Here is a 27,848-nt window from a genome sequence, read left to right as displayed (position 1 = left end):
AAACACAACCATAACAATAGATGACAAACAAGGTTAATTAAAAAAAATGATGGTATTGAAAAAATATTTATGCTCCATAGTAGAACTTAGAACTTAATGAAAGAAAATGTACACACATTTTTCAGAGATAATTTGGGTCGACGCCAGGCTCGCTGAATGACTTCCACTCCCAGACTTTCAGGGAACAGGCCTGAAAGGTTCATTGAGCAAATAATTTCAAAGGAAAGACAAACTCTCACTGAGCCAGCATATCTTTTATTAATTTGAGAACATTTACAGTCTCCATGTTTGAAACTGCTGTTGGACCTCAGAACATCACAAACCTATGCAAACATTTAATACTTGCCAGAAAGTTTACTTGAATTCTAATGTCTAAATCACTGCATAGGTATGGGGAATGATTTGAGACACAATGCACGCATGCATACATACTGCACACAGAATGTAAACGGAGTGTACCATCTTATCTCAAAAGTGGATCCCAGGCAAATGTTTTGAGTAGTTGCAATTTTACAAAGGGTTAAAGAACAGTGGCAGTGTGTGTATATTGAGGTCCCTTTGCTTTGTGCCTCATGTCTTGGAATCTCTCGGATACCAATCAAACATATTAGGTATAAGAAAGGGAACCGGACATAAAAACTCTTAGAAGTCAAAACTTCCAAGTACGAATAAGACACATGTAAACATCTTCCTAAGGCTAGTGTGTCTGCACGATGCAACTGCAAACGTTTAGAGTTCACTGACATTAACCATTTTCCTAGCTCATCATATAAGACAACCAGCTGTAACTGCATTTGAACAGCTAGATCAGAACTCATGTGAGGTCACACTTGCCATGTCCATAGAAAGGCAAACATGATTTGTTTGTGCTGTGCATGAAATGGAATGTACGTTTTAGGCCTAACAAAACCCTTTTCATTAAATATGGTTGTTAATGAATTTGGTCTTAAACAATTAATGGGCCGTAGAAAAGTAGTCATGCAGACAGCGAATTGCATAGTGCTTTATGGCTACAAATCTAAGCCAAGACCCTCAATAATAGAGGTATAGTGTAGGCCATGTATACAGAGGGATTACCATTGGTTCCATTGAGACAGATTGCTAGGAGTGTCAGGACTCCTAAATTGTGTGCTTTCACTAAAGAGCAACTACAAAACAAGACCATCTTTCGGTTTACCCTCATCTAAAAAGTTAAGACTACAATGTATTTAAAAATAAACGGGTACCGATGCTTCTTCACGGGAAAAATAAAGTATTGGTTTGTTTGAATCCTATTTGTATATATTCGAACACACCGCAAATTATATATTTTTTCAGTCTAAAACGTGAAACTAAATTAAAAAGGCTCCCAGTTTTCACTTCTAATCTATAATGGCACAGACAGATTTGCACCGTTATCGCCCAGTGCTTCAAATAACACACTTTGTGTTGTTCATGTTGGTCTTGACCATGAGTCCAATTGATTTGATTTGCTTTAAGTTGGCCTGGCTGGCAACAACTGTGTGGTTTGACTTGTGAGACAAGACCGCGTTGTGGGGCCACTCACACTGAAGTGGGGGTCGGACGGTCGGACCAATGTATTGAGAGTCACTTTTCTTTCACGGCTCAATCAAAATCAACCAGTGTAACACTTCTTGGTCACAACTCATCCCTTAAGTAACACTGGTATGAATTCTATAGTCTTGGCTTCAAGACGGCAGAACACAGAAGTCTGTAGTATTCTAGATTATATTGCTGTCACACAAGCCACATCTGCACACACACACACACAAACACACAGCCTGCCTGACCAACATGTATCCATTTAAATTAAAAAGCACACCAGATGTTGAAGTTAGCACTAAAGGACAATACTGGCTGGGTGATTAAACCACTGTCTCTGCCGGACTCACTAAAACGTTTGTTATCGATATCATTTGTCAAAATAACTGTCGTAGTGCGCACAAGCCCTCGTCACGAATGTAAACATAGCAGTAGCACTTTGGTAGCAGTAGCTCAAAACGGTAGCAGTAGCATAGAAGTGTTACTTCCAACATTTTTGGTTGATTAGGCCATCTTCTACTTCCTCTGTAGAGTGTGCCACCACAAGTGTTACACAAATCAAGTAAGGAGTCTGTTTGAATAAGTATTAACAAGGCTGCTACCGGTTAGAGCTACTGCTACTGCTAAAGCTTACATTCATGGCAGGGGGGAACGCACACTAACTGTTCCGCAGAATCATTACAAATGTATGTTTTAGTACTGCCAGGAGAGACGGTTACAGGTGTTTTAATCATCTGCACCAGTATGGTCCTGGAAAAACCTAAATAAATTAATATGTAGTAAAAAAATACAAATAAGTTAATGACTGAGTTAATGTTTGACCAAGAACGAATATCGAGGCCTCGTTGCAAAATAAAAAGACAAAAGTATATACAAGAATGTAGTTTACATTTACAAAGCTCTTAACCAGAGAGCTGACGATTTCTTTCTCCATTAATGGATTGATTTGTGACTTATGAAAGACCCACAACATCCAAATCATGAGACTATTATAAAAATGTATGTTTTCTAGTAATATGTGACTAAAATGTTGTGCCTTCTGTTAAGACACAAATCCTGTTGGATGTGATGGCAGTTCCGAAGCGGCAGTAATGTCTGATCACTAAAGCAAAGTTGATCAATCTTAGTATTGAATGCACCCAGATGGTTTTGGGGGAAAGTTGATTTCTTCCAAAGGCCAGGGCTGACTCGTATCGCCCTGAGAGGTGATGGGACAGGGCTGTGCTATGATAGATCTGGACACCTCTGCTGTGTCTTTCAGGGCTGGCCTTAGCCAGTAGGAGTGCTACAAGGGGAACCCTGATGGGTCAACTCAACAGTCCTAGCAGTAGGATCGCGTCTGGCTCCACTTGGCCCCAGACACCCCGTTCTGACCCACCACCCCTCTCAGAGCGGAGGTGTCCGGGACGGACTCCCCCGGGGGGGAGCCCTGAGCTCGGTGGGGCGGGCGTGGTCCCACGTTGGCCTGCTGCATGTTCTGGGCCAGGTAACCCATTGGATCGCTGCTGGGGAGGCCGAACAGCGCGGGGGGGGGCTGGTGGGCGTGGGAGGAGCGATGAGGAGGGTACAGCGGGTTGTGACAACTGCGCGTCCGTGGATTCAGACGGGACGGCGGCTCGGGGGCCCGGTGGAACCGTAACAAGGGGTCCGGGGCGGGGTGGATGTCGTAGGACTGGTGGGTGTCGTAGGACTGGCGGTAGTACTGGCCCCCCCCTGAGGAGGCGCGGCGCGAGGTCCCCGCCTGCTGGAAGGAGGAGCAGCTGAACAAGGCGGCGGCGTAGGGAGGGGGCGGAGGCTGTGGCGCGGTGAAGGGGTTTGAGCTGTGATACTGTTGGCTTTTGAACTGCGCCTGCAGGGGGAAAGAAGGGGCGGGCCGGCCCGGGCTGTCGCCGTCCATCTCGTTCGCGTCCTCCTCGGCCATCTTGGCCATGAGCAGCACGGCGAGGTTCTGCCCCGAGAGCGGGTTGGGGTCCCGACCCGCCGCCTCCACCGCCGCTGCCGTCGTCGTCGTCTCCTCCTCCTGCTCTTCGTCCTCCGACCAGGAGCGCTTCGTCGCGCACGGCCCCTGGTCGTCCCCTTCCCGAGCCGGGTCGTTCCCGGCCCGACCGCAGAACGCTTGGTCCCGCGTGGCTTTGTGAGCGGAGGAGGTCATCCCCGGGGTGGAGGGGAGGGAGCTGGGGGACGAGTGGCTCTCGCCGGGCGAGGCGAGCGGCGAGCGCTCCCGGGGGGAGTCCAGGTCGCTGGTGGCCCAGCGGTGACTCACGGGGAGCGCCACGGACGAGGAGGCCGGGGGAGGGAGGGCGGACGGCGAGAGGCTGAAGGGGTAGTTGACGTAGACGGGCTGCTGGGGCTCCGCCGGCGATCTGTAGGGCCGCTGGGGGCCGTGCCGTCTGGCCGGGGGCCCGGGCCTCTTGGCTCGGTGCATGCCGGCTGCGGCGGCGGCGGGGGGGGGCGGGCACACGTCCTCGGGCTGGTCGCGGTAACACACGCGGCCGTTCTCAAAGTAGGGGTGCAGAGGCGCGGGGTGCTGGCCGTGATGGTTGGAGGCGTGCAGAGAGGGGGCGTGGCGTCCCTTTCGCGGTGACGAGAACGTGCGCGAGGCGGCAGAGGCGGGCGTGAGGGGGCTGAAGCAGGAGGCCGGGATGGGGTGCATCTCGCTGCCTCGGGAGAGGGGGTGCATCTCGCTGCCGGCGGGCGGTCTGGTGAAAGACGCCTGCTGGGGCAGACACGGGTCGCCGTGGGAGGGCGGGAAGTGGCCGGCCTCCGGGGGGCCGTGGTGCTGAGGGGGGCGGGGCTGGGCGGGGCCGTGGTAGGACTCAGGGGAGGAGTGGGGCGTGGGGAGAAGGCTTCCCTCCAGGTGGGGTCTGGGGTTACAGAAGGCGTGTCTGGAGTAACTGGGCGGGCGGTACGGGAAGGGCTCCTCCCCCTCGGGACCACAAATCTCATAATACAGGTTCTGCTTGTCCCGCAGCTTCTCTGCCTTGATGCCGGCTTGTGCAAAGTGGTGCTGGGCTGCCAGTGCCTGGGGACAAGGAAACAAAACCTGGTTTAACAAATGCAAAAAAACTGTGGGAATCCCAAGATAGAACCTGCATTTCAACAATCCAAACTTGTTTCTGTGGTCTTTAGTTACGGCAGACGGATTTTAGTTCACAAAGATAAGGGTACAAAAAAATTAAATTGTAGAAGGATAAGATAATCGAGGTCTCCCTCTCTCTTGAGCGGAGAGCTTCTCCATCACCTACCAGTGCAGAGGGAGGGGGGCAGCCGGCGGCTAGCTGGTTGGCCGTCTGAGCCGCATGGTACCGGGCCAGCTTGTCCGGAACGCCGCCCAGTCGCTCCGAGAACGCCCGCACCAACGGGCTCTGGAACTCCGGCTGCCCGATCAAACACTGCACCCGCCCCGAGTCCAGAGAGCGCCGCAGGTTGGTCCTGGCAAAGGGGTGCTGCTGCTGCTGCTGCTGCTGCTGCTGCTGCTGCTGCTCCCTCGGGGGCCCCGCGGGGGCCACCTGGAGGGGCAAGGGGTCGCGGCTCCGTTGAAAGGGGGGCTCCCGTTTAGGGGCCACCAGGTCCGAGGGCTTGGGGGGCACCCTGGGCCGGCCCGCCGGGTGGTGGAGGTGCGCCTTGGAGAGGGGGGAGCTCTCCGAGCTGGAGTGGTGCAGCTGGGGCTGGAGGGGCTGGCCGCCGCTGGGCTGGGAGGCGGTGGAGCAGAGCTGGAGCTGAGGCACTGAGTCGCTCTGCTGGTGGAGGCCGATGGAGGCAGCGGTGGCGGCGGCGGCGGCGCTGGTGCCGGCGGCGTGGCTCACCGTCAACGGGGGGGCGGAGAGCTGCCGCCCGTAGGCGGGGGGCTGCCGGCGGTCCCTCCGGACGGGGCTCTCCCGGGAGGCGAGGTTCACGTTGCTGTAGAAGGGGTCGGAGCTCTGGTCGTCTTCGGAGGAGTTGACCCGGGACAGGTCGGAGGTCACGGGGTCGGAGCCGGAGGTCGTCGAGGAGAGGGTTCCCATGTCCTGAAATGAAGAGGGCGCGCGCACACACACACACACACACACCTTTGTTGGAGTTCCATGGAACTGAAAATAAAGTCTGAAGTATGCAACCAAATGAAAGTATTCAATCTATTCCACTGTCACCTACTTTAGTAGGTGTGAGTCACTAGTTTGTGATTTTGATGTATGCAATGTCCCAAAACACCCCAATCGGAGAGATACAGTTAATGGCACTTTAGTTCTTATTAAATACTGGTTCTATAGCCATTTGATATTATACTATACTATCATACTGATCAGATACATACCAGGTGCTTGGGCTCAGTGGAATAGGGAGGGGGTAGTTTGGCCTCAGGGGACAGGCTTGGCTGCTGATTGGACTCTGTATCCTGCAGAGCAACATTTAAATAATAGATTGATGATTGTCAGTTTCTGTAGCGAAGGTGTAATGGGGATTTCTCCATTGGCCATGCCAATGGAGAAACATGTCAACATCTGTTTGATACATTGATTGTTTCAGAGATCCCTGCTTATCGATACACCATCTTCCACTCACAAATCAACCAGGATCAACCATTGATCATTAGGCCTGTACAGTTTGTCCACGGCCCCTTCTCAATAGCTCAACACCACACAAGTTTAACCTTGCACATACCAAAACACAACCATTTTGGTGTTTTATTTTGCATGTGGTTTAGTTCGATTTAGGGTAAGGTTGGGTTATTCATTGCCAATTTACAAAGTATACGTTTACACAATGGTGTAAATGATTCAAATGCTTTTTGTGAAACGTGTTGTGTTTAAAAACACAATGTATCCACACAGCGGCTGGATCACTTATCTCATGCAGCGGGACATTCCCCCCCCACCCAGACAGAGCACACCGAGCACCCACCTTGTGAGAGTAGGCCGAGTGAGGCGGCCTGTAGCCGGTCTGAGGCGGTCTGTAGGGCAGCGAGGCCTCCTCGGCCCGGTTGGCGCTCTCTGCCAGGGCCAGGGCCATCAGGCGGGCCGGGTTCTTGGGCAGGGGGGGCTTCTGGGCCGCTGGGGGGGCTCCGTTGTGACCTGGGGCACCGGGAGGTTAGCGCATGCTTTAACACTACACTCGCATCGGAAAAGATAAACAGTAGATCATTTTTGGCACCTGGAAAAACTCAGTGTTCCAATGAAGAGATGAACCATTGTGTGTAAAACATATGACACCGTTTGCACAGATCATTAATCAGACCGATAAACATATTGCCAGGGTGAGATGAATTCTCACCTTTAGCCATCCCGAGAGCCGTGGCGCCGAGCTTACTGTTGAGCTCCTGCTGACAGGTGTCACTCAGCTGAATGTCACATGACCTCAGCAACATGGAGATCATTTGGGGCGACTGCGGCGAATCGGAGGAGGCCAAGTGCTGGGATTCGCCGGCGCGACCGCCAATCATCTCCAAGACCTGGCAGATCAAAGGTGGATCCACTGCGTCATTATGACTAGTATTATGACTCTCTATAAATACCACTATTGCTACAAAAGACGACGGCTGCTGAAATAATGACAACCGCTTGCTAGAATTCCAGTTGACATCACATGCTTGTCGTTCAAGACACCGCCCCCACCCAGCGTGCACTCACCCTGACCACGTGCACGCTCACATTTGGCTCCCTACGTGCACGCGACTTAAAACATTCATTTCTGGGTCCCCTTTGGGCACGAGGGGAAACTCAAATGATCCCCGGGGGACAGGACGTGGAAAACGTACTCACACCGCTCCTGGTGTTTTGACTCGCTCGCCGCAATAACACGTTCCATCAATGACACACAATATTAACTGTGGTTACCGTGACTGTTCACCACGTCCTGCACACACTGACTCCTCCTACCTTGGCGGGGACACTGATGGCGACAGGCTGAGAGATGTCTAGCGCTGGAGACTTGCTGGTCTTGGGGGAGAGAGCGTGCACCATCTGGAGAGCAACGGAGTGAGACCACACATGGTGACAAGGTGAGGCCAGATTCAACCCAAGCCGTCCATACACCATGCCAGAGGTGATGGCTCATCACAGCATGGACCATAATACCAGGGGTGTGTGTGTGTGTTGGAAAACAACACAGCCGTCTGCGTTACACTCCAACCATATTATCTATTTGACCGTCACAAAAATCGATCTGGACACGCAGCGAATCACACAGAGCACCGATGTATGCAGGCTGTACTTTTGTCTCGCTGTGTGTCTAAGACTTAAGTGTCAGAATGTGTAAAACTATGACCCTCTGGACCAATCATGAGATCACAATCCTCAAGATACCCAGTGTCCCTCAGTCGTCCCCCACACTCACCTTTTTGGTGAAGGATATCCTCTCCTGGGGCAGGTGGGCGTCAGCAGGTCTGTGGCCGGTCAGGTCCACCTGAACCGGGCAGCTGTTGGAGGCCTGATGCTGCACGAACGCCTGCTGGGGCGGAGCCGTCGCCGCTAGGATCAAACTCCTCCGGGCGATGGCCTCCGATTGGTTGAGCACAGAGTCCGGGTCTTCCGTGATTGGTCGAGGGGGCTGATGGCCGTGGTAATAGGCTGCGTGTCGGCCAGAGGGCGGAGACCCCCTGGTGGTGCTCAGTCCGAGTGGCCGGTCGTCCAGGAAGGTGGGGCTGAAGTCGTCCAAGTCTTCTGCCATCCAGTGGGACGTGATGCCCTGACTTGTTATTTCAGGCATGGAGTAAATTCCCTCCTCCTCTTCATCATCCCCATCTTCCCCCTAGGAACACAAACATACGGCAGTCTCTTAGTGTTGTTGATCATGTTTCATTCCATGTGGTCGTATTTAAAGGTGACATACACCACCAGGTGTGAGTGTGATTAGCCATTACAAGCCGTTTTGAAAATCTGCCTCTTCTGACATCACAAGTGGGCGTGTCCACCTAGATGCATGACGGATAGATGAGCAACGTTTGCTACAGCCCACCGGGCAGGCTGGTAGACTGATCTATCCAGCACACATCTAGGTGCACACGCCCACCTGTGATGTCAGAAGAGGCCGATTTTCAAGACAGCTCGTAACGGCTAATCACACTCACACCTGGTGGTATTAACTGGGCATCAGAACAATCCCTCAATACTGGCATTTGATTGTATTCTGCTTTTAAAAAAACACTTCCAGGTCAATATCTATTATTATCATGACTGAAAACCCAATGAGAAGACCATGGTGGTCTTATTACTGATCGCCTGTCACCTTTAAGTTATACCCAAGTATTGGTGAGGCAATCATGGACAGTGACCCTCAATCTGCGTGTCCGTAGCCTACTTGTGTGTACACATGTAGTGCAACGGTATGGCTATAACACGGTTATGTTGTACCGTTTCCCCCTGGTTTCCATGGCACTGGTCTCTGGGCAACAAGCTGTCGTAGGACCGGGAGGAGGACAGGCGTGCGGGGGGGTGTGGCCAGGCGGACTCCATGTTGACGCTGGCGCCCATGGACAGCCCGTCGCTGCTGGGCCGAGGACGCCGTGCCCTCAGGAACTGAGCGGATCCTGCAGGGTGAACACGGTCAAGGAGACGCACAAGAGACCTGCGCTTCTCCCCAGTGCATAGGTCATGCTAGGGCTGTGCAATTTATCTAATTCTTATTGCGATTTAAATTTTTGGGCCAAACGATCTCCAAACTAATATAATCGAGTTTAAACAATTATTATTATTTTTTTTAAATTATATTTATTTTAATCATTAAATGTTTTATAAATAGAAATTGCAGCTGGATACATATTTGTACATTATTATCGATTTAACCATTTTCAATTTATTCAGAGAAATGCTGAATAAATGCATCATGTTTTCAAACTCAAAAATAATTGTTTGAATAATCGTGATATTAATATTGACCAAAATAATCTTGATTATGATTTTTTCCATAACTGAGCAGCCCTAGTTCATACCCTTCATGAGGGTTCTCCGCTCATCCATAAATTAACTGGGCATCAGAACAATCCCTCAATACTGGCATTTGATTGTATTCTGCTATTATTATCATGACTGGAAACCCAATGAGAAGACCATGGTGGTCTAATAACTGATCCCCCCCCCCCCATACACACAGACACACACTTCAAATAACTGAAGTGTCAAGCATTTTCCTTACAATATACTTCTACTACTTTGACCCAGTGTGTGGTTGCCATGAGTGAAACTGTGGTGGCACTCACTCACACAAACACTGCTTCCCCATATCTCTACCATATTGAAGGTTACTAGGAGCACCAACCTGAGCCGCTGTGCTGTGAGGACAGGCTGTCCTCACTCTTGGCAGACCTCAGGGTCACGCTGTCAACACGGCAACCTTGGGAAAACAGACAGACAGAAAGAAATGGAAAGGTACACAAGAAGAAAATGTCAAAAACAGCCTACTATCCACACACTCAAATGGTGGTAGTGTCCCGTTTCAGTCGAGCAGAGGGAAGAGCTAGGTCACATACCAAAGTGAGCCATGTTTGGCTGGAATAGGGAGCCGATTCTCATTGGTTTTCCGATTGCAAAAATAGTCTTCCAGCTTCCCGCAGTCTTCCTCCCTTTTAAACCCTTCTTAGCCCTGAAGAGAGGAAGCAGAACACACATATTATAGTCAACATTAGAAAAAAAACTACTCAATTAGGTCAAATATTATTTCAATGACGCAGATACAGACAAATTCATTAAAACCTTATTTAATCCAAATGGGCTGAACTAATTTTCAGAAAGCCGATACCAAAGATACCTGGTTTACCTTGCAGAGGTGAAAAAGATAGAGCTCACCTTACCAGGTGAGCTCTATCTTTTTCACCTCTACAAGGTAAACCAGGTCAACAACTTTCCCATTCATCACTTCCAACGGACCAATAATATATTATTAATATGATTAATGCTACTAATCCCCACCTGTTATCCTGGACATCCAGCACCGTGTGGTACTGCTCCTGCAGGGGGTGGAGTGGGGCTGCGTGCAGCATGAGAGGAGCCTGGGTTCTGGCCTGGGCCTCCTCTAAAGACAGGAGCCGGGCGGACACAAAGGACTTGGGCCTGGCCAGGTGCAGCTGGCCTGGGGCTGGGGGCCAGAGGGCAGGGGGAGGGAGGACCATGAGAACGGGTCACCGTTTAGGTTTGGGGGTGGGGGGAATATATAGAAACAGTAGATTTGGACAGTACAGAACTGCTATTGGATACAAGCGAGGGATAGACGGATGAATGAGAACGTGGGAAAACAATTAGATTAGATTGCATATAGATTACACTGACATATTGTCCTTATTTATTTATTTTTTTTAAGTTTTATTTTTATGCTTTATGATAGAGTGAGATAGACAGGAAGGTACGGACCACGGACAGGAATCTAACCCCGGTCACTGCGGTAAGGACTGGGCCTTAAATGGTACGCCCTCTATCCGGTGAGCCACTGGGATAGAGTGGAGAATAACTTGTCCTTATTTTGACCTTTTCCTTTAAAGGAGCAAATGTCACCATAACCCCCCCTTCTATGTGGAGATGACTCGTCTTCCATAACATCCAACCGCATTGGAAGATTCACATCAGACAACTATTGTTGGCTAAGTCAGTGAATTAAATATGTGACGCAAAGTGAATGAACATGCTTGCGCTTGAAGAGCTACTAATGCTTTCAAAATATGGTGGCAATTATGCACACAAAAAAAACTTAACTGCAGTTTTAAGACACATTGATATTTTGCAAAAAAGCAACTCAGAAAAAGCAAAGAAAAAAAAGAAAGGAAATCACAGAAAAGACAAAGAAAATTCTATAAAGTAGATTCTGTGTTTACCGTGTGTGAATTTTCCCACAGAAGTGAACGAGTCAGAGAATAGAACATTGACGTGACTCAAAAGAAACTCCACAATGACCGACTGGACCCGAACCTCCCTGAAGGGGTCAGAACCCACCAGGCCGGCTGTCTCGATCTCCTTAGACCTGGACACAAGAGTGGCATGCCTTCCAATGAATTATTCATTGATTTAATGGCTCCAAGTCTTCATTGCAAGGTCCAGTTCAAATTAAAACATTTTTTCTTGACAGTTGATAAGCATTAAATTAAGAAGTGCATCTGACGGTGCATTGATATATAGCAGGGAAATGCTGCTTCCAGAAATCTAGCAAATATCTAAAAGCTGGAAAAATGCACAGACATTTCCCAACAATACCAATTTCTGTTGTAATTAACTACAGTTGAAAACACCCATATAGATGTGCTCCCTTCTGCTACTGCCAGACAGATGCATGCCTTTTTGTTCTTCATTTTGATTTCACACTCCTTAACAGCTCACCTCAGTAAGTTGGGAGCCCAAACAATAGCCAGGTTCTTGATGTGCATGTTGGTTTCTCCGCTCCTCGTAGCCAGCCTGGACAAGTGGCGGATCAGATACTCCAGAGTTCTGAACACCGAAGAGGGAAGGAACAAAACAGCTTGTGTTATGTTTTATTTATCACTTTAACCATTTGATAATAATATCCAATACAGAGAGGTAGCCAGAATGAGACTCGGAGTGACGGAGACATTCTACAGAAGAAAACTCATTAGCGTGAATAGATGAAGTTTTCAGAAGGGGACTTTAATAAGTGAATTGCTAGTGGTCGGACTACACACTGCTGATTTTAAACTTTTACAGACACTTTTGTACAGTTAACTGGCTGAGATTGTGCTCTCATAATGCACTTACAGATCCCCGTCTTCAGCAACACAATTGGTTGAAACAAATATGAAGGGAAATAAACTGAACAGATTTGGTCATGTCTGCCATCAGGCTTGGGATATTATCCTAAAGTGAGACTATTACATGACTAACTCATTCAATAAGCCTCTGGATAAAGTATATTTGCACCTCAAGCCAGCTGCCTTCCTCCCTTCAACTGAAAGGTCTTAAATAATCGTACCTTTGCATCGGTACCACGGTAACCACAAAACCTAACATACCATATGGCTCTCCCCTTTCCTCCATTACGGCCTACCTCACTCCTTTAATGTGGAAATAACTCTTCGCACGTCCTGATTTACTATGGTCTGATAATCCTTGCTCTCATGTGTATTCTCAAGTAACGAGCCTCTTATTTTACACAGGGAGAACTGTGTAACCTTTCACGTTTGGCTTCCTTACATCACCCCCGAATACTTTGGACCGTGAGAACACCATCAGGTTTTTGTTTCTTCACATCACTCACTAAAGGATGATAATAATATTCCAGGTTTACATTTTCCTCACACATGACACATAGGCGCACATGTTCGCGCGGGCAAACATTCATGAACCCCTCAAATTCGTCTAATGCTCTAAAGACAGAAGTTAGAGAGCAGTACCTGTAGTGAGGAGGGGGTAGCTGTTGGATGACATCATGGACTTTGACCATGCGTTCATCATCAGTCATTTCTCCCATACAGTCCTACAAACAAGGAGATCACCTTAGACGGTTAGGAGATGAGCCAAGATCCATGGCCACTTGAAGAGGGAATGGCCAATGAGCAACACATCATCCATTTTAAGAGGCAGCCATGGTGATCATGGTTATTAAAAGGTGAAATTCTGCTGTCAAACGTGTCCTACGGCATGCTGTACTCACTGCAAACTTGTCGTACAGCTGGTAGGTGAGCAGGGGGTTGGGCAGCTCTCTGAAGTACAGTTTACCCAAGGAGGCAACACAGTGGATGTCTTGCATGTAGATTCCCTTCGTGAGGTCTGGAACTATCTCACTGTCGAATTCGTGACTTTGGAAACAAAACACATATTTAAGAAAGGATTTATTGCAATATTTTTATTGCAATTGCTTTGTCTTCAATAAAGTGGAGTGCAGTTAAATGCTGTTGAGATAAAATGAACAAAATGTTCAATATATCCTTCCTGGTTGTTGCTACACATTCAGAACCATTTCTCGACACATTCACCAGGAAACCTGCTACAACCCTAACCCTACAAATTACATGTTATTATTAGGGTTTTGTATTCTCTGTAAGGAATAACATTGGTACCAATGGTCCTTTCAGAACACTATCTCAGCCCAGGATCCCAGATCCTATAATGATGCCCCAAAACATATACTGAAATTATCCAGTTCATATAAGGCCTGGGCAATAAATCAATAAATTATCGTATTGTGATAGACTTTTGAACAATATCAATATAAAACATGTTCAATATATATCGATAAGAGACCACAGAATCTAGCAGCTAGGTTTGTTACACAAACACAGTTCCATACTTATTTACAATATTTGAGTGTTTTTCATTGTTGTATTGACATTGGAGTATTTATCAATGAGGAACAGTGGAAGGTCATATTAAGTGTTAAACAGAAATGTTTAAATCCAGCATGGTAATTCCTAGTCTTTTTAGGTCATTAAAATTATCAATAGTTATCGATATCGATCAATATGATCAAGTTATATCGTGATATGTCTTTCAGCCATATCGCCCAGGCCTAGTTCATATATATACAATTTGTTGACTATCGGTCTGAAAGACGATCTTTAGCCTAGGGTAGTCCTTACAAAACACACAGCATTAGAGTAAGAGCCGTCAGAAAAGGCTTACCGTAGTTTCTGGATGTTGGAGGAGACTCCAGAATGCCGGTAGATGCCGTCCACCACCCCGTGCTGCTCCAGGAACTCAGAGCAGCTGACCAGAACCTGAGGAACTGAACCGGTACATGGGAAGCAATGCACCTTTAATCATCTCCAAGAACCTCCCTGAGGGAGTTTATTGAATGGAAAGAGACGGAAGTATTGGGTTTTGAGTATTGGAACTGGCTCCTCTATATCTATGAGCCAATTGGCAGTTAGTAAATGCTGCACCTTTTCTTTCAAATTCATTTGTTTTATTGGTTTGGGCAACTCAAGTGAAATAAAAAACATGACAAATTCCCCTGAAACGCATCTCACTAATATGTTGTAGAAAAAGTATTACAAAAGTAAAGATGTTACTTTGAAGTCACATATTTGAAGGCATCTGCCTGTGCCTTTGTGAAACAATGTTTGTATTGCAGATCTACACGGTCAACATGAATAGGGGTAGCCTTCATTATCCATGTGAGTGAGTGAGTGAGCGAGCGAGCGCTTTACCATCTAGTCCAGAATTGAGCAGATGTTCACCGAGGTCACAGCCAAACACCCGTTCTCTGAGTATCCCCCTCTGCTTCAGCTTTTGTTTGGATGGTCTGGATTTGATGAAAGTCTTCAGAAACCCCAGCATCTTGCCGTGTTTCTTACACACTGTACGAACACACACACACACACACACACACACACACACACACACACACACACACACACACACACACACACACACACACACACACACACACACACACACACACACACAACAATAAGAGTGAGCATGTCGCATTGCAGAGCCACAACAGGGATAGGATGTGCAGTTGCATGAGTGCAGATCACGTGTCTGTGCTCTGTGTGTCAGTCGTGTGTGAACGCACCTGATGTGGGAGAGTCAGGTCCGGGACAGCTGGTTCCATCTTGATCTTATTAAGCACACAGAAAACTAAGGTTCAACCAAGGTAATAAAGACACCAGCATGCTGTTCCTTTGCTCCACAGTGTAGATGTCAGTGTCAGTGTGGGCTGTTACCTGTCTTGGTTCCGGAAGTGCTGCCAGTCTGTTTCTCGTTGATGAGCTCTACACATTCACTGGGGAAGAAGCCCACCTAAAAGAGAAATAAAGTTGTCGATGATTGATGATGATAACAGAGTAGGATACAATTTTTTGTGCCAAATTACATTTTCAAAAATCGAAGAATGAAATAATCCCTTTAAAAATCATGTGAAAATGTGTGTCACAAAATAAGTCAATAGTCACTAAACCCTCCTATAGAATTGGATCATTGAGCGACTATGACCCTATGTTGTGTCATACATTTTGAATGTATATAACAACAGAATGTAACAAAACAGGTCCATAGTCGCTGAACCCTCCAGTCCAATAGTCTCTTGTCAACCTGCCATATTATAGGGATTCACCCACAAACCTATCACATCTTTATCATCAGATAATGCATCTTTTCTATTCTAGCGTTTGGTCGAACAACACAAAAGTGCCTGTGTTGGCGTTTTTAATCAATTAATTCGCAGGTATAACTAATAAAGTATCTACGGAGCAGTTCTATCAATTTAGGATGTGCATCATTTCTTTTTTCTATTTTTTTTTTAATTAATTGCGTGAAATTGTACCTGAAAGCAATGCTTTCCTCGCCACCAGCTCGTCTCCTCTTTGGGCGGCATGTCAATCACAGACAGTATATCTCCAACCTTTGACCAAGGAAGATGGGTTTGATAAACACAATAAAATTGAATATCCCAAAAAAGTACACAAGACAAAAAATAAATTAAACCACTACAAGAGACAGGCATGTACAGCAAGATAGAGGAAAAAAATCTTCAACAAATCTTCAACAAAACTGAAGAAAAACTGGCAAAATAATTCACATGAACACAGTATGGTCATAACCTGTGACCATGCGATAAAAAGGCCAGGATGAGAGGGAGAACTCATTTAGCCGATGTAGGGCGCTCCATCTCCTGTGTGCTCTACATAGCTATAGTTGGCCAGCGTTTCCGTCCCAGAAACAAATGGAGCACGTACCTCTATAGATATCTCATCAGAGGCCTGCGCAGTGTAGCGCTTCACAACATGGGCAGCAGCGATAGCTGGCACGTTGAGAGATGCCTCCTCTTTCAGCAGGAAGCGGTTCCCTCGGTTATCGATCTAATGGGTGAAGTACAGAGGGTTAATACTGGGCATAAAAACACACTCCTTTAGATACAATTGGAAATATTATGTTGAAGAGCCTGTGAACCCAAAACCCTGTTTCTTTTTACTTTAAACATGGTCATATGTCTTATATGATCGTCAACATAGTAATCTATGACGTATCGTCGTTACTGAAATAAGACTAATTTGGAGAAAACAGGAGTAAAATCGTAGATTTTTGCCAGACTCCCCAAAACACAGTGAACGTTCCACTCTGAATCGACTGAAGGTAACAGTCTTTTTCGTGACAGCGAGGTTGATGACTCATCGACATCACGACGAAGCCACGCAGGCAGGAGCGTCAAGCTCTGCCTGGGCAGTGGTTGACTGTGGAGTCAGAGAGAAAATGAAGCCTCTCGGACACATATCGTACAATGCCACTGTGTGTGTGGATCTGCGGATGAGTGGCCCTTGTTCTGGGAAGCTCAGATGATTTTGTTGCTCATGTCAGACGGGGGGTGAGGCTTCCCTGACACAGAGCACCATGGTGTGTGTGGATGGTGAAGCTCTGTCGGCTTATTGAATGAATGTCTACGTCTGGGTGAGGATTAGCCTACCAACACGCTGGAGTGTGTGGTGCGTTTCATATACAACATCGCTCGTTATAACACTATAAAACAACAGTAATAAAAAATATTGAGAGTTGGCATGGGTCGTAACCATGGGGATCTCCTACCTTAAACTCTCATCCCTTTACAATTCCAGCTGAAACAGTGGGTTCTTTAAATATAGGGAGTTTCATTTGCCGTAACACACAGAATATAGTTGTCAGCTGTCGGCATTCAGGCTCTCTCAAACCAGGGCTCAGTTTGTGCGAGTGATAGGCGTAGGTAGTAATAGGCCTAGGCAGTGATGGCCGTAGCTAGTGTTAGGCATAGGTAGTGATAGGTGACAGGCCTTAGTCCTGACTGGCCTCAGTCCTGACTGGCCTCAGTCCTGACTGGCCTCAGTCCTGACTGGCCTCAGTCCTGACTGGCCTCAGTCCTGACTGGCCTCAGTCCTTAGTCCAGATATTTGGTGATCAAATGTCTGAATAATTATCATAAGTTGATCCTTTAAAGTGGCAGAATGTCCTTAGATATCTAAGCACGCCTCACCTCCATCCACGATAGCACAGGTCCACAGTTGAGTTTGTTGTCGATGATGCCCGACAGTCGGCGGAGATATTCTGCCAGCAGAGTACAGACCATCTGCAGGGGCGGAAGGTAAAGAGCGGCACGAAGAAACATGAACCAGGGTAACCATAGGAAAGAAAGTGAACCACCATTTGCATTTGGTGACTGCATTTGTTTTGGTACCTCGGTCTTGTCTTCCGTCTGTCCCAGCGGTTGCAGCGGTGCCAGTTTGGAGTAGCGTCTGTCGTAGATACATTGATGCAGGTGGGCGTCCAACGTGCAGAACTCCTCGTAGGACCTTCTAACCATCCATGACTTACCCTGGAGAAGCAAGAGACTCATTCAGTGCATTCATCACATTTCATCATCTGCCTGCGAGAGTGACGCATGGCTGCCAGTCTGCTGCCCAGCTCACCAGGCTATAGATGGTGTATCTATCTATACTCACCAGGCTATAGATGGTGTATCTATCTATACTCACCAGGCTATAGATGGTGTATCTATCTATACTCACCGGGCTATAGATGGTGTATCTATCTATACTCACCGGGCTATAGATGGTGTATCTATCTATACTCACCAGGCTATAGATGGTGTATCTATCTATACTCACCGGGCTATAGATGGTGTATCTATCTATACTCACCGGGCTATAGATGGTGTATCTATCTATACTCACCAGGCTATAGATGGTGTATCTATCTATACTCACCGGGCTATAGATGGTGTACCTATCTATACTCACCGGGCTATAGATGGTGTATCTATCTATATGTGCTCACCGGGCTATAGATAGTATTTCTATCTATACTCACCAGGCTATAGATAATGTATCTATCTATACTCCCTGGGCTATAGATAATGTATCTATCTAAAGATGCTCCGCAGGCTGTAGATAGTGAATCAATCTATCTATGCTCACCACACACTGGCTACTCGAGAGGTGAGGAAACCAAATGCAAAGGCCTGGGGATAATGAGGTGGCCATGTGGGTCAAGTCAAGAAAAGTCTTGCATTTTATTTTCGGTAATTAGACCATTGGGTATGCCAAGTCTAAGATTAAATTAAATGGGGGAAACATGCTGTGTGTGTGTGTGTGTGTGTGTGTGTGTGTGTGTGTGTGTGTGTGTGTGTGTGTGTGTGTGTGTGTGTGTGTGTGTGTGTGTGTGTGTGTGTGTGTGTGTGTGTGTGTGTGTGTGTGTCCCACCTGGCAGGTGACCTGTACCAAAGAGACCTTTGAGGAGGGGCCTGCCCCCCACTTGGCTTCACCATGATCCTGTTCACTGAGATACTGGAGCTTTAACACAGCAGACCAAATAGTGTGTCAGAACTGCACACACAAAAATATTGGATGAACCCACACCTTCATGGTCTTTTGGAGTCATGTCTAATATAGAGTCACTCACCACGATGGAGCCAAGGTCTACGTTGTCATAGTGGAAGTGAGCACAGTCTGCAAGCTTTGGGAAGTGGCCTTTAACAACAGACACCCTGGAGACAAACAGAGTCAAATATACTGCAACTCATATCAAGGTACTATAGCAACACCTAACTTTGATCATTGTTTTAAAATGATATCAAATACATGTTAAATCAATTTTCTTTTGTCTTGCCATTTGCCAAAACGGGTGGCGTTCAACAGCATGTTTCAAAATGAACAACTGGATAAACACCCATTACCTTTTGTTCATTTTGAGGTTAGGGTTGGCCGTGGCGCCCACTGAAGCTTCTGCCACTGGATATCCAGTTCTTTCCAATGGGTCACCGCTCTGAGCCTGAAACAAAGATAAAGTCATTCAGAAAAACGGTATAGGCCTGTTGCCAATGTATCGTAATGAAGCAGTGTAGTTGTTGTTGTTTGTTTGTTTTGTTTGGGGTCGGTGTTGACATGCATTCCTAGATCCCTCCAGAATAGGTTAGTCTACATGAGTCGTGCGATGCTTAATGCTAATCTCAAGAATATGTCATTTTGGTTTTAATTCATGTAGGCCTTTTATACACATCCAACGCCTGCCACCACAGGCATTTTGATTGTAGATTAGATCATGGTTATTGCTACTAAAAAATATTTTCATCAATAGATACACTGATTAAATTCAGATGATTCTGATTAAAAAGGTGCTGTATGTATGATTTGAGAGTTGTAAAGAGAAAACAAGAGAAAAAGCAGAAGAGAGCAGGATAAAAACACAACTCCCTTTCTGCTCCTAACATTTATCTGCCATTAAGAGGTGTTGCATTCATGCACCGGTCATGAAGCCATTATAACTATATCTGTGATCAGCAGGCTGGATGAACCAATCAGGGAGATGGCCTAGAATCAAAATACTCTCATATAGAGGCAGCCACCCAGTCAACAAGAACACATATTCTCAAAGCATTACATTCTCTAAATACAGATAGGTAGTTTTGGCATTTATAACAATACTCAATTTATAGCCCTTTAATCTGACCTACAGCACCTAATACCTATACCACCTTATCAATCAACATTATTTATCATCCTAGAGTTTCCACATGAGCAAACATGTTCGTGGCATAAAGACATTGAATGTGGATATGGCATATTCAGTGCTGAGAAATGATCTTCTGCTTATTTAAAGTCAACTTAAATTTGTGTTAAGAATGATCGACCAATCATGACAGTCCTAACAGGGTCTCCCAGGTGTTACACAGTTGGCTATTCAGGAAATAATTTCTGAAAAAGTAGTTATCAATTGATAGAAACTTTTACAAATGATGGAACGAATCGTTCTTCCCAAAATTGGGCTGGACAACCCAGCCTTACTATGTATCCTTTAAGGAGCCTCCTATTAAGAGAGTGACCCTTACTGTTTCTTGTTAAAATTGTATGAAGGTATTTTAATCAACCAACAATTATGATGTTGTCATTACACCCATTAAACAAAGAACTTCACATAAGGACACCATTGTTTCCTGATTTATGGCACTTATTAGGAGCTTGAACTTTCTCAAAAGCATAATATTAAGACATCAAAAAGGGCAAGAAAATAATCACGTCATGCAACAAGACAAACAAGTGTGGGCAGATGACTTTAAAAAATGAACAAGTCACCTACCAAAGTTGCCATATTGACATTGTAATTTCTCCTCGAACAAGGTATTCCTCTATGCAGTGTTGAAACCGTAGTCTCACTTCTACAAAAAACGGGAGGGCCGTGGGACGCCCATCCTTAGTGGAGTGTTGAAACCGTAGTCTCACTTCTACAAAAAAAAAAATGGAAAGGAGTTGGATGCACATCCTTAGTGGAGTGTTGAAACCATAGCCTCACTTCTATAAAATAATGGAGCGGCGTTGGATTCCCAGTCTAATACAAAGCTCACACTACAGCTTTTAAAGCGTAACAAAATCCTGTCTAAGGAGAGAGCAGCCCACATGTCATGTGTCAAATGACAGACATTATAGTTTTTAAAGTAAATTGCTTTGCAGTACAGCACACGCTAGCAAATTTAGGTAGGACAGAGATCACATCGCAAGATTTCTAAGGGATTTAAAATAGAGAGTTTAATAGAGAGTTTTCTTGTGCACTTGTCCAATGGGGACATTCTAGTTACTAGAATGTAACTAGAATCGTTCTACTAGATTCTAGTAGAACAATTCTATGTGCGTCAGCCATGAGGCCCAACAAAATTCAAACCTTTTGAATTCACACTGGGCTCTCCCGATGAGATCCAGACTGGCTCGGTACTAAAATAATCAGTCTTTGACAGCTTCAGAGTATCATTCCAGCCGAAGGAACAAGGATTTTTTCCAGATTTTTCACAGATTATCCTAGAGATGGAAAATGGTCTAAAAGTAGTTTGAAGTAAGAAGCCGGTCAATACCATTGTAGTGTGAGCTTTACATTAGTGGAGGGTTGAAACTTTAGTCTCAATTCTACAAAAAATTTGAGTGGAGTTGGATGGAGCATTACTGATGGATAGCCGTCTTGTTTTACACTGCAACCTCTCCCATTACTGATGCACACTCCATTCCAACACATGACTCTGCGGCATCAAAAACACATGCTCCAGCCTGCCTGCTAATTGGCTGGGAAGTGGTGACAGTGGTTGCCATATGACGAAATTTCCCATCTGGGTTCAATGAAGTAGTATCTTATGAATTAAAAAAGTGGGGAGTCAGTTGAGGTCTTGAATGGACAGGGGGGGGGGCTGATTTCTAACACAGGTGTGATGGGTAGATGGATCAGAGTTTTGAATGCTAATAACTTTGGTGGATGGGAATTACATTAGCCAGGTCATTAATACAGAACAGTGGTGATGTTCATGATAATGCATGAAACAGAATCGATCAAAGTTACACCCATGTCCATTCCTTTGAACAGGCAAGGAGTTCAAGTTATTTTTGTTTAAAAGGACAAACAACAGGAGCATTTAACCTGGTTAAAAGCCAATTCTCTGAGAGAGGTACGTGATATGGTTTTTAGGAAAGAGAACACCCATTCTCACGGAAAAATAAGTAGTAGGATAGGTTTAAAGTCTTGGGATACAGTTCCATGTTCTAATGAAACAAGAGCTCCTGGAGCTGCTAGGATTTCCATTAGACGCTCCTATAGTCAGTGTGATAGAAACAAAGTATCATGACTCCATCCAAAGTGACAGACTGAAATGGGTGATGATGCATGGGAAATCATGCCTCTGATCAAACCTCAAGTTTGTGCTGATGCTTGATGGTTTAAATGAAATGTGACAATATTTGGGCAAGTGTCAATGTTAAAACACAATAATATCAGACCCTCCCTGCCACAGCACTAAACACCCAAGCAACATCACACACTTAAAACCAGACAGAGGGAAATTACAACTTGGGCAGGCGGACAAACAGGTGGACAAGGTAACCATAGCCTTACCATGGTGCCAATCCCATACCTTCCATTTAAATGCCACCCGCCAATTTAACCATTCAACTTAGTGGTAGTAAATGCCTTGCAGTGCGTAGATCCCCATTTAATTTGAGTTAATAAATATATGCTATTTTGAATTACTATTGTTAATGTACTGGACATTTAAAAATGAGTGTGTAGAAAACAAGGAAGCAAAGACACATTTGCATGCATTTCCAACAAATGAGAAGTGAGAATAATGCAGGGCAGGCGTAAAGGCGATCGGTCATTGGGACTTACCAGACAGTATCGTCCAGTGCACAGTCCCTGCGTACATCCCCTAAGGCTCCTCTCTGAACCACATGTGCAACCACGCAGAAAAACAAAAAGGAGAAACGCAATGACTTCACTAACCATACCTCAACACATCAGCTATGACCCAACGTTAACCATTGATGACTGATTTATGTTCAGAAATTAATTGTACTTTCAAAATAGAATGCTTGTTTTACTTGATAATCAATGCAGTAATGCAGTAAATTGGATAATTAAAAAAGAAGTTACAACATTGAAAGGCAATATAGGCCAACAGGTTTGAAGTTTTAACCCTTCACCAAAAGGCATGTTCCAGACCAATACCGATATGCAAATTGGTAACATCAGCCTTTAAGGTTTAACCTCTTCTAAATGTTTTTCATATTGTATAATGAACGTATTATTATAACTATTCAGGGACAAGAGATCTGATCACACCTGACACCTAGTTCTCAAGCGCAACTTCCGGACTCAAATTCACTGTTATTTTTCCCTCCCCATATTTGTGTGATAGACTGTGGTCTGAGATTGTGGTAGTGAACACTGACTTAAATCATATCTCAAGACTGAATAATTGATTTAAGGTTTTTTTGGTATTTGTGGACAAGAATCTCGCTTGTACTGTTAATTGTTGCTTTACTGCATCATGACTACTCATCAAGTACTTTTATAACCTTGAGACCGTAAGTCAAGTAGTGTGATGAGTGAGGTATGAGCGGGGAGAGACCCTAGAGACCAGAGTATAGGATTAGGAGAGGAGGACCTGGTGGAGCAGAAGAAGAAGAAGAAGCGAACGCAGGAGGAGGACACACAGTCTGGGTGGGATCCCATATGGGTTCAAATACTCAGACTGAAGCCTATTCTTTGAGAAGCCAAGGGAAATTAAATGTACCCAGGCAGGCTGCAAGCTTTGTAAATGAGAGGCAGGGACAGGCGCAGACTTTGATGGCTGGTGGTGGGTTTGGGGTTTCAAAGTATACACCACAAATCAAAGAAATTAAGTACTTCTAATTCAACTATACCTGTCTTAAAATGCGACCATGCACCCATTCTAACAACCTTATAGAGGGCACCCGTTTACCACATGGGTAAGAGTTTTAACTAAAAACTGGATTGCCTGTACTATGATACACACAATGTATCATTTGAAAAGGGGTACCGCGGCAAAGGGTGTGAGACCCTAACCCTATAAGAAAATGAATAAGTGAGATAAGTGAGTCGGCAAAATGACATCACATCCCCTGTACAAAAGCATTTTAAAAATAGTTCCTTCCAGTGGTCATGGGTTAAGGGGTGACTTGACCACAGAGCAGCACTAGACCAAAAGTGATTAGAGACTCAGAACAATCTCTCAAGGTCTAAATGAGGATGTTGAACTAACCCATTCCTTGATAAATTCAAAAGACAACTTTGTAAATGTTGACACCGACTTGATGATAATGCTTCTTTTGGCAATTATATTATGGTAATGACTGTTGCCAACCTCATTATAAAAGCAGCTTTTCAGGATTTTAATTTGGACACTGAGCAAATAACGAAGATAAATAGAAAGAAACTGAGTGTGGATGAAACAGGTCATCCACACTCAGTTTCTTTCTATTTATCTATATACTTCTATAAGAAGATTTCTATCCCTCAATCTAGGCATTTATTTTGCATTTGGAAAGGCCACTATCAGGAGGAAAACAGGACAAGGGTTCGGTTTTTGTCCCTTTCTTATAAAACAAGCTTTTAGCAAAGAAATTGATTGTGTAATCTTTCCAAAGACCATTAAGCACCCTGATCTATGGTCTATGGTAGATCAGATAAGGACGCTATTTCCTTGTCTGAAACTGCTGTTTATTCATGGTTGAGGTCAAGGGGGTAGCTTTGGTTACAGCATTAGAGGACACGATATGAGCAGCAAATTAAGGGTGTGAGCCACAAGATTCTGTCAGATTATACGTCAAAAACCTGTGACTTGATGCTTTCTCAGCAGCCAAGACAATGCTTTTTTTTTGCAGAGAAACACTCACGGATTATTCCATTATTAATCTATAAATCCAATATTACAAGTAATGCTCCTCTTCACTAAAAGGATGGACTGCGTTCAGTTAATCAATTGATCAGCTAATCATGTTTTTGGCAAGCCATACTATTTTGGCAGGCCATATTTGATTTTGCTGACCTGCAAGACTCAAAATACTCCACTATTTCGTAATACAAACCTGTCGTTTCAACAAATCAGTAAATACATTTGCCACCATTTGCAAACCTTAGAGCTATATAGCCTACATTTGAATACCTAGGCGTACTCAAGCCATATACATGCATCACTTACAGTATGAACAGTAGGTTACATCATGAAAGATTTGTTAATCTTGGTATGTATATTGGCATGATGCTTGAACAATACAGCCTACCTCTAAACATGAAACTTGAGCGTTATATAGGCGATCGATTAAAGAACGTAATTGGGCTAATAGATGGTATCGAATTTGTATCAAATTCGGCGAAAGCCCACCAATACAATGTAATAAAATACATGTAAAGACTCAACGTTATTGTCTCGGTCTATTGCTACACCGGGAGTGATTGTGATAAAAGCTAGGGAGGGACTTGCTCGTCGCTTTGGAAATGGGCACTAGATTGAACGCCTTAATTGACTGTACTCATTAGTTGCCATGTTTATATAAAACCCTCGCATCCAATCAGAAAGACAATTAACCTGTAGACCATGGCATCACTCAGTTGAGCTGCACGAGGAGAGACGTTACTAATGGCAACAACAAGAACCCCACGGCTAGTCCACGAACACCTAGCTGGCTAGTTAGCAGTGAGGATCACGTTAGACCAGCCAGACACACCGCAGACACCACTAAACTACACCGAAAATATGACCTGAGACACGGCAACGTACTAAATGTAACTTAGAAGCAATGTCCCAGCGTTGTACACAAGTGAATACACTTGTAAATATTCTTGTCTATACGTTGATGTCCTTGCATCACACCTCTTTTTATTCTTTTTAAGGCTGGGTTTACGTCTAGACCGCCGGGGCCAACCATCAGAAATTGAACTCATTGAACAATACAAGTGCAAGATTAAACGTTATTATGTCTAGCGTCGAATAGCGACCGTTAGCCACCTAGTAGCCTACATCAGACAGACCACAAAAACAAAGGCGCGTTTGTCCCTTTGGATAAGGGAATTCTCAATTCAGGAAAACCTTACCACCATTCCCAAGTCTTCTTTCAATCGGCGGGCTTGAATTTGAAAGGCTCTGTTGTTTAATCGTCCAGTCTCGGGGCGAACAGATCCTCCCTACTTAACTTAATTCACTATTCGACATTGTATTTACTCCAATGGCGGTAGACACTGTAGCGTGTACTCCACGCTGTGGATTCTGTGCTTACGGAAGACAAACAATGGAAGACAGGCGTCTCGCTTGATGACAGATAATAAGAAGCATCCAGAGGCGCCGCTAGGAATTCTGGGCCCCAACTGAATTTCACATTGGGCCGGTCCAAGGGGCAAGTCTACTGGTCTTCTTCTTCATTCATGTATAGTGGTTTATGTTATGGTTTAGTTATAATGTCACAATCACCATTCTCAGACTATGTCCTCAGACATTTACATATCCCGCTGCTTTATGGGCACATATGGATATGGGCAGTGTGTCAGTAATTACTGAAAAACTATATTACGTTGGTTCATAATCGTTTACAAGAGAAGAGATTCCTTCATTATTTTAATGTTACAACCATAAATAAAAATGCTTTACCTTAAATGGATGCAAAGAGGTACCTGTAAATTGGCATTTGCCCGTCTTACCCAGATTCAGACAAGTTGTTAAATGCCAAAATCATCATTGTGCATCCAGAAGTGGAGTTCGCTGTGTAAGCCTTTTCTTTTATTTTACCGATTGTATTGAGCGTTACAATAGCCTAGTTCAGGTTAGGGGAATAATGAAGCTGGGGCGGAAAGCCGAAATGTGGCTGACATAAAAAAAAAGTGGTCGGACATCAAGGTGGACGTAAAAAAAAAGGTCCCTGCCCACCGGAGAAGCGTGGGTCAGATTTTAAGTAACAATGGCTTGTGCCTACTCCACGCAACATCAAATAATATTTCAGTCAAGAATTTCATGACAAATGCGTGAAGACAGATCCATTAGCCCAGATGTCATGCATGGTCCTGAAAATATGTAGGCCTAACGTTTAATAAAAAAGTCATCACTGAAAATAATATTGCTGGGGCTTCCTTTTAATTTCCTTTTAATTCCAATATTGACAATATAGTTTTATAGGTCTGTTTAAGTTTAGCCTAATATCAACAACAGTGTCAGATTATGCATCTCAACAACAATAACGCATGATTGAAGTGCATTTAAGATCACGCATCCCGACGTTGCATGCTTTTTGCATTTAGAAATCTCTTCTGTCCTAGACGCAATATCTGTTGAAGGAAATTGCAACGACAGTCCTCCCCTCTATCTCCCATACCTTCCTCTCTATCTCACTTTACAATAAAGCATGAAAATGAAAAAATCTATTAAAAAAAATGTAATATTATAAAATGTATTTTTCTACTTGACTGGGTTAGTTTTATTTTTTATTGTTAACTATTTTTAAATCGCTGAAGCAGTTTTATAAAAGTCAGTTAGCTATGTTTATAATAGCAGGACTGGCAGAGACTATGATCGGGTTGCATGTCATCATTTTGGGGAACAACCGGGAATGTTGAATGATTTGTCGAACGTGTCTTGTGTAGGCCTACTGCAGAAGTTTGGTAGCAGTACACAACACTGCACCCTCACTATTCTACCTATTACAATCAAAGATAAAGCATAACTTTAGTAGAAACTGCTAAACTCAAATGTTTAAATTAAGCAATGCTTATATGCTAGGTTAGAGTTGAACTGCACCATGGGAATAGTATCTCGGTAACACAGTATTGTACCCATTACTTTTCCCAAGTTTTAAAAGTTTGAATTGTATTTAATTGTGTGATGGTCACTTAACAGTCTATGTCAACTTTAGATATGCTGAAGCAGCTCAGCTAAGCTGTCTCAAGTGTAATTACATAGGTAGACATGCCCAGCCATGGGTGAGCTATATGAGTGAGTCAAATGCTCTGGGATAATATCTGTTCTGGATGTCTGCTCGCCTGCCTCTGTATTTAGATTTTAGGCTAATTTCCGACTAATCAGGGCATCTATTCCCTGGACTTATCTTACCTTAAAATTGGCTGTGATAAATGCAAGATCCAAACTAAGCTTAGTCCTATTCTTTA

General features: G+C 44.8%; 1 protein-coding gene across 2 annotated transcripts; it reads right to left on the bottom strand.

Annotated features, from left to right (window-relative positions):
* Positions 1-259: 259 nt before the first annotated feature.
* arhgap33 (Rho GTPase activating protein 33) lies at positions 260-25,857 on the bottom strand. 2 transcript variants are annotated; one of them, XM_084472181.1, is made up of 27 exons: positions 25,791-25,857; positions 19,099-19,193; positions 18,825-18,909; positions 18,626-18,715; positions 17,602-17,739; positions 17,401-17,493; positions 16,136-16,258; positions 15,724-15,801; positions 15,125-15,200; positions 14,974-15,018; positions 14,603-14,752; positions 14,076-14,178; positions 13,108-13,252; positions 12,848-12,930; positions 11,820-11,927; positions 11,321-11,466; positions 10,425-10,590; positions 9,986-10,098; positions 9,775-9,849; positions 8,871-9,046; positions 7,855-8,268; positions 7,398-7,481; positions 6,793-6,970; positions 6,424-6,593; positions 5,837-5,917; positions 4,788-5,549; positions 260-4,564 (listed from the first exon to the last, which is right to left on the bottom strand). In XM_084472181.1, exons 1-27 carry the CDS (start codon positions 25,794-25,796, stop codon positions 2,864-2,866), a joined length of 5,484 nt encoding a protein of 1,827 aa, XP_084328307.1. In that variant the 5' UTR covers positions 25,797-25,857; the 3' UTR covers positions 260-2,863. The 2 variants fall into 2 exon arrangements, with proteins under 2 accessions (XP_084328307.1, XP_084328306.1); XM_084472180.1 differs by lacking the exon at positions 25,791-25,857 and adding an exon at positions 20,499-20,571.
* Between the last annotated feature and the right edge of the window lie 1,991 nt (positions 25,858-27,848).

Source organism: Micromesistius poutassou (assembly GCF_964030765.1).
Source record: "Micromesistius poutassou genome assembly, chromosome: 8".
Taxonomy (NCBI): Eukaryota; Metazoa; Chordata; class Actinopteri; order Gadiformes; family Gadidae; genus Micromesistius; species Micromesistius poutassou.
Note: the sequence above shows the minus strand (reverse complement) of the source record. Positions and strands in the feature narration are given on the sequence as shown.